Below are 14,873 nucleotides of genomic sequence, written 5' to 3'. Positions count from 1 at the left end.
TGCAAGCCATTTGAATGAAGTTGGTAATCAAAGTTATAGCAACAAGTAACATCACCTGGATGAAGAGCAGAGTGAGATGAGGAACAGGACAAGGGGAGAATTTTGAGCAATGTCACTATTCAGTGTCTGGAAAAAGGAGAATGACAACAACATACCAAACCTCAGAAATAGCCAAAAGAGTAAGAGAAAATCCATGAACATTTATAAAAATTTAAGAAAAATATATGGAAGATTGTGATAACCTTAAATTATGATATAATAATGATTTCTACAAATATTAAATGTGGGAGATGACTTCAAGGACATATGAGTGAGATTATCCTAAATAATCTGCCAAGGTAGTGATATTCTTCCTCTTTCAGCATCTCTGAGCAGCACATTCTATTCACTGAATGCAGGTGACATAAAGAAGTCATTCATATGGGAAGTATATTCCCAAAGATTTTAAAGTAACAGCCTGGGTTAAAAACAAAAAAAAAAAAAAATTAAGGTATTAGGTGCCAAATGAGTGCATGAAGCTTTCCAAGTTCTTAGACAAGATCCATTAGTTTGGAAGGACAGTTATATAGCATATTGCATATATTATCCATATATTTATATAGATACAACAAAAATACATTTCTGTCCTCTAACTAAACATTTGAACATATCAAAATACCAAAAATTTATAAATGCAGGTTCTCCTTTGGAAGCAAAATGTAATGACTTTTCTGACTACTTCATTGGCTTATAGAACTCTTTAAAATTTTTACTAGTCTTTCATATTTTTTTTTAAAGATAGGATTTGCTAGTGACACGTAGCATTAGTGATGGTACACTGGATCTCTTTTGTCAGTTTACATAACAAACCAAGAAATACATATTTAGTATTTAATACATACTTAATACATACTAGTACTTTTAGTCCTAGTTCTTCATATCTCCCATTTTTATTTGAGAAAAAGAAACTCAGCAAAAACATTAACCAGACTTTATGTGAAAATGTTTATGCCAATGACTGCGTAAGCAATCTGGTCTTAGAGCAGATTTCAAAGGTTCTCCAAATTGGCTTCAAGTGCTCTGGAATACAGTCCCCAGTGGGGAATGCCAATGACCAGAAGGAGGACTGGAGATGAGACCATGAATGTATGAAAGTTGTGTTTCATGCATGCCTTCAGTATCCCCAAGCTATGTTGATACCAAATTTCTAGAATTTCTGTTTTTATATATTTGATGTGTGCTCCAGATATGTCTTCCTTCCCCAAAGTTTAATTTTCACATTCTAAATTTATTTTTTATTTGGTTTATATTTTCATTCATCTCCTATCTCCTTTCTTAAAGGGTCCATCTACATCCAACTCTAATCATGCCTTCTATCTTTAATAAATTGTCATATCCATTAATCATTCTGAACAGCTTCCACTTTCAGTGCCAAATCTGTCAATGCAATATAAGATCAGTAATTGCTAAGCATCCATCATATCTGAAGTAATGTGTCACTAAATTCTTGGCTGTTCCCAATGGTTAACTAACTTGAGTCTTGTTGAACCAGAGCTAATGTCAAGTGGTTTCCTTTCTGTTTTTTTTTTTTCCTACATAAAATTATTTGAAGAAAAAAGCCCATCTTAAGCAACAAAATTTTGCTAAACCACTTATGTAAGCAAACCAGTATTGTCACACAGAATTTTAAGCACAGCTGGCTGACAAATCAACCACCTATTAGCGTACTGATATCAAGAAGGAGAGATGTGCTAACTCAATCATAGGGGGAAAAGTCACATATAATAATTTCACTAACTTCTTTTCTAACTGAGCTAAAAATAGCATGGGATACAGTCAGCAGTGATTTTTAAGAGTCTCTTTCTAAAGGCCATGCATTTTAAAAAATACATGTTGCATCTTCACTTTCATGATATCCAAATGTCTATGGGTCACATTCCAATAATGTTCACCTTCTGTCCATAGATAAAATATAGGAAGAAGGACCATAAATGGTGAACTCCATTTGGCAGCCTGACAACTTCCTTGACAGAACTATATCTGGCTGGGAGAGCTGAGCTTGCTGAATCAGCAAGGTGACACAGCCATGGGCTCTGGTGGGGCAGTTAAGGCCACTCTGAAGACCTCAGCTGGTACCTTTCTATTAGAGTTCTGCATCTTGGTTTCTGGGACACTCTAGTCAAGTATGAGTTGGATCAACCCAGGCTGAAGACTTTCTGGGTTTATTGTCAGCCCGTCAGCATCCGCAGTAGTGATGGTGAAGATGGTGGAGGCAGGTAGCCAGGGGAAGTGGAAGCCCCTGAACAACTGGGCTCACAAAACTTACTAGCAAAATTCTCTGCTTTATTTTGGAAGCACTTCCGAGGTCTTTGTATTCCTTCTAGCTGTTTTCAGTCACCACACGGCACTTGCTGTCATACAAAATTCTAAACACAGCTGGGCAGAGAATCAACCACAGGCACAGCCATACAAAGCAAGGAGAGGTTGTGACAAGTGCGTGCATAGCAAAAGAATAAAAAAGTCACGCAAAATAATGTACATGCACCTTTCCCTCTCTTGTTTGATTCTGTGTACTACTCTATTAATCATCCCCATGTTGTGAAAACAGTGAAAAATCTCTAAATTCTGGGTGCTAGAAATCCATCGATATTACATATGAGCAAAGAAAGATAGCCCCAGTGAACAGTATCACTGTAAATTTCTCCACTCCTAACTCAGAAAGCAGTAATGTTAGCACTGTATTTCAGAGTTTTATTACCATTGGTCAGATATGTTCAGGAGTGTGATAAAGTGATAAGCCCAAGATAACAGTCATTTGGCTGGAAGATATGAAAGGAAAAAACTATATATATATATATATATATATATATATATATATATATATACACACACACACACACACACACAATATGTATTTATAATTGCTTTTTTGGAAGAATATAAAGACAGAATGCTCTATGTTAGGAAATAAACAGTTCTCAAAAGGCATTTTCTCTTTTCTTCCCACAGTTAGAGGTGCATCTAATTCAACCCTGACTCAATGGGGTTTCCAATCATCAGAAATGGAATTATTCTTGTCCACATGCTCTGTTGGTGAGCAAGTGTCACTATTAGAAAGCTAGTCCATATCTTTCACCTTTAATTGTAGCTATATGTTACTGCATGAATGAGAATTGGAAAAGAGAGCAATTAATTTGATTGATGCAGACAGCCAAAGTGGGTAATTCAGACCCCTGAAACTTCCTTTAGGACTTGAGTGAGCCTATTGGGCTGTCTTGGTAAGTCACAATAGGGATAATTGCCATCTTTTCACTCTAGTGTGTGGACAACTGCTTCTAATACTTTTTTTCCCTCTGAAAATTTGCATTTATATTTTATTGAGTTAAATGATGATAGGTAAAATTGGCCATTAATATATTAATATGTTCAAATTCAAGTATATTTTAAAAACAATTAGACAACAATCTGAGATAAAATAGTTTTGAAAACACACACACACAAGCACAAAAATACTAACAACAATAAAAATACAAGCTTAGTGGGGAAAAAGTCAATTTAACATCAATTTTTATCTGTAAGGTTGATACACAGTGTACATGTAGTCTTTTATGTAAGTGGGACCACAGATTACTGTGGTTAGTGTAATTTGAAAGAAAACAAGCTGTTCATTGACCATGAAACCAGTTCAGTGCAACTAATTCTCTGTATTTCAATGATAAAGACATTTAAGGAATTAGATGTATAAGTTTCATTAGGGCACACCAATAGGAATCATCTAATTCCTTAAAACAGTACTCTAAAAGTTAAAGGAGACAGTCTTGAGGGGAGAAATGGAATTCAGGAATAAGAATTAACATATTTTGTTCTTCTTTTTGAGCAAAATCTTCAGGAATTCTTGTGTGAAAATAAATATCAGTCATATTTTTGTGGCTAAATTTTATGTGCCTACTTGCTTGGGCCACAGGGTGCCTAGGTATTTGGTCAAATATTTTTATGCATGTGTCTAGGAGAGTGCTGGTGGATGAGATTATAATTTGAATTAATGTACTAAGGAGAGAGGATTTCCTCCCTTATTTGGGAGGCCTTCATTCAATAGAAAACTGGAAATCTCTATGTAGTAGAATGAAATTGAACTCCTGTCTTTTACCCTGCACAAAACTCAACTCGAAGTAGATCAAGGACCTAGGCATTAGACCAGAGACCCTGTGCCTACTGGAAGAAAAAGTGGGACTGAATCTCTAACATGTCAGCTTAGAAACAAATTAGGCAAAGGCACTGAACAAATACTTCACCAAAGAAGTAATATGAATGATTGAAAAAAAATATGAAAAAATGGTAAATATCACTAGCAGTTAGAAAAATGCAAATTAAAACTGCACTAAAGCTTTGCTTCCTGATCATTTTGATGTGAGCTGCTTCACTTGTTCATACTCTCCTGCTATGATACTCAGCCTCACCTAAAGCCCTGAGAAATGGAGCCAGCCTTTTACGGACTAAGTTCTCTGAAACCATCTTGATGGATGTGGTAAACACCCTAAAAATACTTGCTGTCTGAACCTTTGAGGTATCTGAAGAGGAAGGGGCAGAATGAAGAACTTCAGAACTTGTCCCTTTCTGGTTATGCTGGATTTGACAGTCTCCCTGACCAACTGGTCAACAAGTCTACTTCTGAGAATTCCGTTTCAACATCTCGTGTGTTGGTGAGACAGGCATGGCAAATCTACATTGATTGATACTTTATTCAACACCAAATTTGAAAGTGACAACAAACCAGGTGTCCAGTTAAAGATCAGAAGTTGTGAGCTTCAGGAAAGCAATGTGTGGCTGAAGCTAACCATGGTCAACACTGTGGGATTTGGAGACCAGATAACTAAAGATAACAGCTGTAAGCCAATAGTGGGATACATCGTTGCCCAATTTGAGGCCTACTTGCAGGAGGAACTGAAGATTAAACATTCTCTCTTCAACTACCATGACACGAGGATTCATGCTTGTCTCTACTTTATCACCCCTGTAGGTCATTCACTGAAGTCCCTGGACATGGTCACCATGAAAAAGCTGGACAATAAGGTGAACAGTATTCTAATAATTGCAAAAGCAGACAGCATTGCCAAGAATGAATTGCACAAATTCAAAAGTAAGATTGTGAGTGAACTAGTCAGCAGCGGCATCCAGATATATCAGTTCCCTACAGATGAAGAAACGGTGGCAGAGATTAATGCAACAATGAGCATGCACCTCCTGTTCGCAGTGGTTGGCAGCACTGAAGAGGTGGAGATTGGCGACAAGACGGTGAAGGCCAGGAAGTACCCCTGGGGCATGGTGCAGGTTGAGAATGAAAACCATTGTGATTTTGTGAAGCTGCAGGAGATGCTGATAAGTGTGACCATGGAGAACTTGCAGGAACAGACACACGCCCTCCATTATAGGTTGTATCAGTGTTGTAAACTTGAGGAGTTGATAGCAAGTCCTTCAGTCTTCAGGAGACATATGAAGCAAAAAGGAATGCATTCCTGGGAGAATTGCCGAAGAAAGAAGAAGAGATGAGACAGATGTTTGTCACGAGAGTGAAGGAGAAAGAGGCTGAATGTAAGCAGAGAAGGAACTTCACGAGAAGTTTGACCTTCTAAAACGGACATACCAAGAAGAGAAGAAAAAAGTGTAAGACAAGAAAAAGGAGCTTGAGGAGGAGATGAACAAGTTCCAGAAGAAGAATGCAGCAGCTCAGCTACTACAGTCCCAGGCCCAGCAAACCCTGAAAGACAAGAATAAGAAAAACGCAAGCTTCACATAAAGCCTAGCAAGCCAAGCACGTCCCCACATTCCTCTGCTTTTGCAGTCATAGTGTATCTCTGCCATCTGTGTCCTTTTGTTTTATTTTGTTTTGTCCTTCCCCAAACACCAAAAACTCAACTCATTTTGCTGAATGATGTTGGTGGTGAAAAACGATAGAATGAGGGAATAATAACAAAAGCTCTGTGCACCTGGACTTTGTTTCTGAAAGTAAATGATTTGCCTTTCATGCCTGTTCCGAATGGTGGCAGGAAGCATGCCTGCTTCTTGTATGTGGCTTTCAGTGAGGAAAGTGGGGTAAAAGGCTGCCTGAATTTCTGATACCTCAGCAGCTGAACTAAAACCCTGAGTAGCCATGACAACAACTTGCATTTTCTTGATTGTTCATCTCCATGATCACACAATCCTGAACTGTCTTTTCTTCACACCAGCCCCAAACTAAGAAAGATTTGAACATAGGCAGAAATGGGGGTGAGCATCATAGATGACTTTTACATTTGCACGAATGTTTTGTTTTAATGGCTAACTGCAGAAGACATGTTTGGGTAGCCCTAGGATGGCGGCTGGCGTTGAGCCAAGAGGTGGCGCATAGTTAGTGTTAACACGGTGTGATCTACTTTTGCCTGATTAGTTAATGTCTCTTTTGTGCTAGTGGTCAACAGATATTCTTCATTCTTTCTTGATTGGTACCAAGGGGTGTGCTTCAATTGTGCTAATCCTAAGCTGATTGGCTGCCTTAGGTATATAAGACACGCACCTATAGGAAGCACCTCGGATAAGCAGCACCTCTGATAGATCGCTGGGCGGAGGACTAAGTAGACACCTCTAGGTTGTGGGTTGATGATGGCAGATTGCAGAATGCAGGTTGCAGTTCGCAGAATGAAGATTGCAGGATGCAGGACGCATCTCTAAGAAGAAGCAGCAGACCTTTAAGAAATAGCTCCTCTGATAATAGTAGCCTCTCTGGAAGTGTAGCAAGTCTCTTCTCCTGATAAGCAAAGTCTCTCTTCCTCTAAGCTCTAAGCAAAGCCTGTCTTCCTCTAAAACTTCCTCTAAAAGCAAGTAAGCCTCTCTTCCTCTATAAGCTAGAGAACAAGCAAGAAAGCAGCACACTGAAGAGAAAGATAATAGAAGTAGCTCAGTTTCCAGTCCACCTCTGATAAATACCCGCGCGATTGTTGCTGCAGGTGGTAACAAATATCTGCGGGATTGTTGCCCCGGGCAGCAACAGCTAACATTATTGGCTTGAGTTGTGGTCTGTTCAAACTGTCTCTCGTAGGGTTGAGACTGTATCTGGCCACCCACTCAAAGACTGGCCAAGTTGGGACCGACTAGTGTAAGGAATGATGATCATGTTCACACTGTCCAGCATGTCCTTCATCCTCCCTCAGATCAAGATCTCAAGGGTCAGGTCATAAATCACTGATTTTAAAAGAATCTCCCACTAAGGACGATGGGCTTCCCACAATGTACTTACAGTGAAGACTCTTTCCTAAGCACACTTGCATTTCCTCTCAGCAGGCTGAGGGGCTGGACCTTATAACTAATTCCAGATCTTATAACTAATCCCAGGACATTGTTACTTGCAATAAAAATTTTCACTAATCACAAGAAGGAAGAAAAATACACTTAAATTCCATCTCACTCTTGTCAGAATGGCAACCATCAAGAATACAAACAACAATAAATGTTGGCAAGGATGTTGGGGAAAATGTACACCCATGCATTGTTGGTGAAGCTACAAATTGGTGTAACCACTTTGGAAAGCAGTATGGGAGATTCCTCAGAAAACTTGGATTGGAACCACCATTTGACTCAGTTATCCCATTCCTAGGTTTATACCCAAAGGACTTAGAATCAACATACTACAGTGACACAGCCACATCAACGTTTATAGTGGCTCAATTCACAATAGCTAAACTATGGACCCAACCTAGGTGTCCTTCAACAGATGAATGGAGAAAAAAATTGTGGTATATATACACAATGGAATATTACTCAGTCTTAAAGAAGAATGAAATTGTAGCATTTGCAGGTAAACAGATGGAACTGGAGAATATCATACTATGTGAAATAAGCCAATCCCAAAAAACCAAAGCCTGAATGTTCTCACTAATATGTGGATGCTAACCCTCAACAAGGGAGGGTGGGGAGGGGAAGAATAGAAGTCCACTGTATTAGACAAAGGGGAATGAAGTGTAGGGAGGAAGGATGGGAATAGGAAAGAAAGTAGAATTAATCAGACATAACTTTCCTATGTTCATACATGAATACATAACTAGTATAATTCCATATCATGTATAACCATAAGAATGGGATCCTTATTAGAATAACTTATACTCTATATATGTATAATATGTCAAAATGCACTCTACTCTCATATATAAGAACAAATTAAAAGTTAAAAATTTTTAAAAATTTTAAAAAAGAATAAAAAAACCTGACCCTATTATGAGTAAGAGGAAACTTCTGCCTAACTGCTTGAGCTGGGTTTTCAATCTTTTCTGAGTTCTGGACTCAAACTGAAACTGAAGCCTTGACATCCTGGGTCTTGGGCCTGTGTACTTGCAGTTAGAACTTTCAGGGTCAGTGATCAGTTCTGCTTGCTCTCAGGCCTTTAGACGAGAACTGGAGCTACACAGTGGCTCACCTGTGTCTCCCACGTGCCAACTGCAGATCTTGGGACTTGTCAGCCTCCATAACCACTTGAAGCAAGTCCTTATTTTGTACCTCTATCCCCGCTACACCCTATTGATCTGTTTCTTTGCAGAAGCATGATTCATGCAGCTAATTTGTGTAATGTCTTCAAGGTTTTATCTCTGCCCTCCTCTACCCCAGCATTATCTCTTGGAAAGTCCAGTGTTTAAAATTTATGAGGAACCCCTTTCCTCTGCTCAAGCAGCTATGTGTAAATATCTTCTTCATATTTTTAAATGTTTTCTGATTGATGGTCCATAACTCTACATCTTAAAGGAGAGTTTCAGTGGAGGATTGTAATATGTCCGTATTCAAAATGAAAACTAGTACCAAATTGCACATTAGTTGATTAAAATAGTACCGTGTGAAGTGACTGTTTTATCTAAACATAGAGAGCTATTTTAATTTATAGTTACAAACATATGTCCTATGCCGTACTTACAAATTGCCTGATAGAATCAGGTCAATAACTGTCTTAAGTCCCAACAAATTCTGAGAAATACATTGAGAAAAGAAAAAGGGACACATGCAAGGGGTCAATTCTGCCATGTTTTTGTATAATTTTAAGGTTCAGATCCTTAGGTACAGAAAAGTCAAAGGCATCATTTTTTTCTCTACAAAAGTTCTACAGCTCCATTTAATGCTCAGTCATTTGGCAAACACTCAAGATTGGTGTTTCTTTTTAAGCAGAAAGCAAGGTGAAGGAGGAATTTGCTATCAATTTAGTAGCAAAAATTTAAGATTTTCAGAGTTAGAATAATGAATTTTAGGGGAACAAAGATCTGGACCAAATTAATCTGAAGAATTTCAATCTAAGCTAACCTCTGTAGACTAGACACTGGATGTAAATAACAAGAATCTAGATGAAAGATAGATTAAATTGTTCAATTAATCCAGTTAGTAAGGTTTACCATGATAAACATTTTTATTTTGGCCGCTAGTGGCTTCTTAGCAGCCTGATTTTTTTTCTTCCAATTCTATAGTCAGGTATGCAACCACCCACATTTTATTTTAAGCTATGTAGACATACGTTAACATAAGTTTAATATATTTAAAATTAAACTCTACTCCCTCTCACTCGAACCTTCTGACCTCATTATTTTTTCAGTAAATAGAAAATTCCTTCTTCCATTCACTCAGATAGTGACATGATCTTTGGCTCTTCACTCACATTCCACTCTAAATCTATCCGAGGATCCTGTGATCTTTTCTAAAGCTTAGTCACTTTTCAGGGCTCTTGCTCTTTCCACCTGATTCAGGAAGGAAGAAAAAAATTGATATTTGAGACAGAACAGTCTCCCTGTTGAAGGGATTTGTGTCAAACATTTGAATAAAGATAAAAATAATAAGAGGTTAAATTTAACTGAAATCTGTACCGTAGGTCATGCACCGTTCTATATAGTAGAGATGGGGGTGAACAATTTCACATAGTTTATGATCTAAAAGAGATGACAGATAAATCAGTAAGCAAGTGAAATTTATTACAGATTGTTTTAAATCCCATGTGTGAGATTAACCAGATGATAAGACTGAAAGCAATAGGAGAATTCTACTTTAGATAGCCAGGAAACAACTATGGTGGAGACCCGCTGGAGGAGAGCCAGCAAGAGTATGGGCAGAGGCAACAGAAGAGCAAAGCCCAGAAGGAAAGAGCTCTAAAAAGATGGTCAGCCTGCCTGCAGAGCAGTGAGTGAGGGAGAGCGGAAGCTGGCGAGGCTGACTCCTAAACCAGACCACACAAACCCAAATGAGGAATTCCAGTTTCGTTCTAAGCGAAAAGGGGAGTCACTGTTTTAACCAGGGCAGCAGCGAGAGCAAATTTACCTTTAGAAGAGAAAGGATTGCAGTCTGAACTAAATTGATGTCTTGCTTATCCCCCTATAAGATTTAAAGCTTGTCTTGATTTATACTAATTGTCAGGTGAAAATTTCTTTGCCAGAACTTATCCTTCCCAATCAGTGACTGGAATTTGAGTTTGTATCTATATGAGTTTTGTATCACGTAGTACAGCTGTGTGATTTGGCTATAATTTCAGCACCTGGCAACTGTAAAAATTCATTTGTAAACCATTTCTGGCCTGATGAGGGCAACATTTGACCAATTCATTGGAATAATTAGAAAAATAGAGAACATCTATGAAAGGATACTGATATTTTTAAATTGCAATAATCCTAAAAGGTGGATTTTTGAAGGTGGTCTTTCATTTTGGGTATAACATTTAATGTGTTTGCATGTATTTAATTTGTTTTTAAAAATTCACACACACACACACACACACAAACACATGTGTGTGCTCTCTTATAAAGAAGTTTATAGCAAAAAAAAAACCACCAAAACTCTTAGAAAAAATAAGACCCTCTTAATTTGTTTTATACTTTCCATCTTAATGATGATGATACATTCATACATTTCTGTGACATTCCTTTTTCTTATCATCACAAAACTTCCTACAATAAATAAGGAAATTCCTACTTTGATAATAATTTCAACCCGAACATTTACTTTGTATTATATTGTTTTCTACACTTTGGGGTCTTAGATTATTCTAAGAGTCACAGAATAATTCAATGCAGCTCTATTGAAAACCCAACAAAACTTAACTTCCCTTCCTGATTCTCAAAAATGATTTAGACCTAAGCAAATCACTTAGTTGTGGGGGATTCTTTTCCACCTCTGATGGTGTTTTTTTTTTTTTTTTTTTTCAAACCACCTGTTACACTTTGCTAGCTTCAACCAAAGATTTGTGAGATGTTCATGTACAATGTCTTCAGGGATTTTTCTTTCAATAGTTGCTTAAAATTTTAAGGAGGACTCTTGAGGACCCATAAGCTATTATCCTAAGGAATTAATTTTTAATGTGGAAATTCCAAGGACATAGCCAATTCATATGGATTATTTGAGGTCTTCAAGTTCGTTCTCCTTTCCTTAATCTATAACCACCATGAGAACCTTTAAAGTTGCCACCTCTGCTGCGTTCATCTTAAAGCTACACCTCCCTGAAATGAATTTGTCTCATGAAAATTATCCTGCAATTTTTAATGTAGGCACTCAAAAGTTTTAATCCTTGATTATACTTAAAATGTCATTATAATTCCCTCTTAAGGGTTATATAACATTATCACAAGGATAAAGTAGAATGATTAATTATAATAAGACTAATTAGTATTTACACTCTACTTTTCTTTTGCAATTCCTTTATAAACAGAGCTAATTAATAGATTAGATGCCAATATTTTGTATTCAATGAGTTTAATGCATTAGATTATAATTTATTTTTAGCTCCAGTGTTACTTTAGCATTTTTATTTGGAGCAGCTTAGTACAACAAAAGGCTGATATTTTCCTTTTCTGTTCCAGCATGAGCAGGTAAAAGGACCGCTTATTATTAAACCATTTGTTCTTACTAGAGCCCTGAAAACAATGGGAAAAATGTCACTTTCCTTAATGGAGACATTTTAGCGGGATATCATGAATAAATTTATTACAGAAATAAAATATATATTTCTAAAAAAAGATGAAGAATGCTTTGCCAAAAGCATTTTATATTTTGTATTATGACCAGTTCATAAGGATTTAGAAAACTGGTTGGTGCACAATATAAGAATTATTTTTCTGTCTAGATGGAAAACCAAATCCTTGCACTTTCACAACACAAATTGACCCTAATTGACCATTTCATCCCCGTGATATGGATCTCACTAAGCAGACAGGGAATCTGCTGTCCTCAATTTTAAGTATAGATTGTACCTCAGCCTAGCCCTTAGATTTCCAGAATATTTGTTATGACTGATAGTTGATTTTCAATCTGTGATTTTTTTCTAAAATATTTCATCAAAACTCTAAACTTCCCTCTATATACGGTTTTGAAATGTTGTATTTCATTTTAACTAAATGCGGAGTATTCCTTTAATATCCTTGTGATTTATTTTTGACCCATGGTTATTGGGAAGTGTGCTTTTTAATTTCCCAATATTTGGGAATATTAGGATCATCATTCTATTCATTTCAAATTTAATTCCAATGTTATCAAATGTCATACTTCATAAAATATCAATTTTCAAAAATTTAATGGAAATTTCTGTTGTCTACCATTGTTTATATTAGTGAATACTCAAGATGCATGAGAAGAGTATGTATTCTACAGTTGTGTATAGTGTTCTAAAAGCCAAATTAGGTCAAAGTGAATGGAATATAATTACATTTCTTCTATGTTCACTAATTTGGGGTTCTATTAATGAAGGAAGAGTTTTAAATCCCCCAATATAAATGAAGATGTGACCATAATATCTTTTCTGTCAGAGTTTACTTTCTGATTATTGACTCTGTCCTATTAAGTACACATACATTCCTGGTTTTAATGTTTCTTGAGGAATTTATCCCATTTCAGTGTTATTAAGTATCATTTCCTTCCAGAAATCTCCTTTGTATGAAAATTTACTTTGTTTGATGTGTACACTTCCATCCCAGTTCTAATGCTTATCTTTCATATTATATAGGTGTGCTTATATATATATACATTATGTGTGTGTGTATTCCCTATGCTTTTCCATTCACATTAGCTGTGTTTTATAACTTAAAATATACTCTTTTAAACAGCATTTGTTCAGTGTTTTTCTTTTTAAATCCAGCTAGATACTTTTTTGCCTCTTAATTAGTCTTTTATATATTTATATTTAATGTAAAAATTAATATGAGTAAATTTAAACCTACCTGTTTGTCTATTTATTTTCTATGTTTTATCTTTCTCTTCCCTACTTTTTTCCTTTCCTTGTTTATTGTTAATAAAATGTTTTAGTATTTCATTTTATGTCATCTGTTGGCCTTTTTGTAAAAATACATCTATTTTCAGGAGACTGAGGCCGGCCTCAGCAACTCAGTGGGATCCTATCTCAAAATTTAAAAAATTAAAAGGGTTGGGTATATAACTCAGTGACAAAGTGTCCCTGGGTTCAATCTCCAGTACCAAAAAAGAAAACAAAACCAAAACAAAACAACAACCACCAAAACAACCACCAGAACACAAAAAATTCAAAATTATTTTATATTATTTAGTAGTTGTTTAAGGTAATACAATAAGTATCTTCAACTTATCAAACTCCTGTTATTATAAAGACCTTCATATAATATAGAATAACTTGTAGAGATTCTGGATTTTGGTAGCTTATTGTAAAGAGTTGATATTTGTTGTAGCCAGCAATTTAATTGTTAACTGATCACCTTGAACTTGTAGACATTTAGTTTTCACTTTCTCAGGGTGTTATGCTTTAGTTTAGTCCTTAGTCTTAGAGAAAATTCCTTGGTCCTAGAAAATAGTCTTTGCTCTAAAGAGATGGTTGTTTGAAGTTTAATGACCAGATAACAGTTTTGGGCAAACTCCTCAGATTGAGTAGTGAGCAAATTATGTACTTTTTTTTTTGCAATGGTCAATAGCTTAAATTTACACACAAATATTCAGTCTTCCAGTAGTCACTTTTTCCTTTGCTTGCTGGAGTTTCTTCCACATAGCCATAGTTCAGAACTCATCCAAGGATTTGAAAAAGGTTTACATACAGACATTCTGGCTTCATCTTCTATGGTCCTCTACTTCCTGGGATTTTCCCTGTAAATTTCCAGATGCTCTGAAACAACCCAAACTCTTCTGACACCTAAAGCAATAGACCTGAAGGTTTCTGCTTAACTATTAGCTTTTCTTCATGTGGGAAGACTGGAGCATTCCCTAAGGGACATCACATTAATGACTGTACCACCCCGTTGCATTCCCATTCTTTCCAAGAGTTAAACCCCATTCGATTTCTGTCTGCTTTCAGTTGCTCTCCAGTGTCTTAAAAGTTGATTTTTATATTTTATCCAGAACTCATGATTGTCACCTCTGGGAAAGTAATTCAAATTAAACTGATATGTCATTTCCAGAATTGGAACTGGGAAAATGATAATTTTTTAATATTAAGACTCCCTTATGAAAATAACTGGAAGATTCAGAACCAGATAGGGCATAGCAAATTATATGATCTAGAAATTCACAGTCTCTGTTCAGGGGGGATAATGAATTTGTTTTTTAAAAAAACCAATTTCATCATCAGCTTTTTAATTCTTATGCTGAGTCAAATGATGTTACTTCGGGGAAAAGTTTATTGAGTAGAAGAGACATTACTATTTTCTTCTTGCATTAATATGAAGTTGATATTATAATATCAAGGAGTGTAAAAGCTTCCAGATTTGGGATACTTTGTTTTACACTTCCTTTTGAATGTTCTTGACTTAATTTCCCATACTTATTTCAAGAGTCTTTAACTTAGGTTTGGTAAAAAGGGATTCATTTAAACTGAGGCATTAAAAGTATTCACTATCTTCACTTATTACCATTTATTGTGGCTCATTTATTCACTTATTTTAATATGATAGATA

At 36.2% G+C, this 14,873-nt stretch overlaps 1 protein-coding gene across 5 annotated transcripts in view; it reads left to right on the top strand.

Annotated features, from left to right (window-relative positions):
- Positions 1 to 14,873, top strand: part of Tmem232 (transmembrane protein 232) — a 266,848-nt gene that overhangs the window by 165,981 nt on the left and 85,994 nt on the right. The window contains exon 15 of one of the 5 annotated variants that reach the window (XM_047555715.1): positions 4,997 to 5,119. The exons of the other annotated variants lie outside the window; for them this stretch is intronic. Within the exon in view, the coding sequence (XP_047411671.1) occupies positions 4,997 to 5,048 (52 nt within the window). The 3' untranslated portion in view covers positions 5,049 to 5,119. Of the gene's footprint in view, positions 1 to 4,996; positions 5,120 to 14,873 lie in introns of those variants that run through there. 5 annotated transcript variants of the gene reach the window in all.

Source organism: Sciurus carolinensis, chromosome 6 (genome assembly GCF_902686445.1).
Source record: "Sciurus carolinensis chromosome 6, mSciCar1.2, whole genome shotgun sequence".
Taxonomy (NCBI): Eukaryota; Metazoa; Chordata; class Mammalia; order Rodentia; family Sciuridae; genus Sciurus; species Sciurus carolinensis.
Note: the sequence above shows the minus strand (reverse complement) of the source record. Positions and strands in the feature narration are given on the sequence as shown.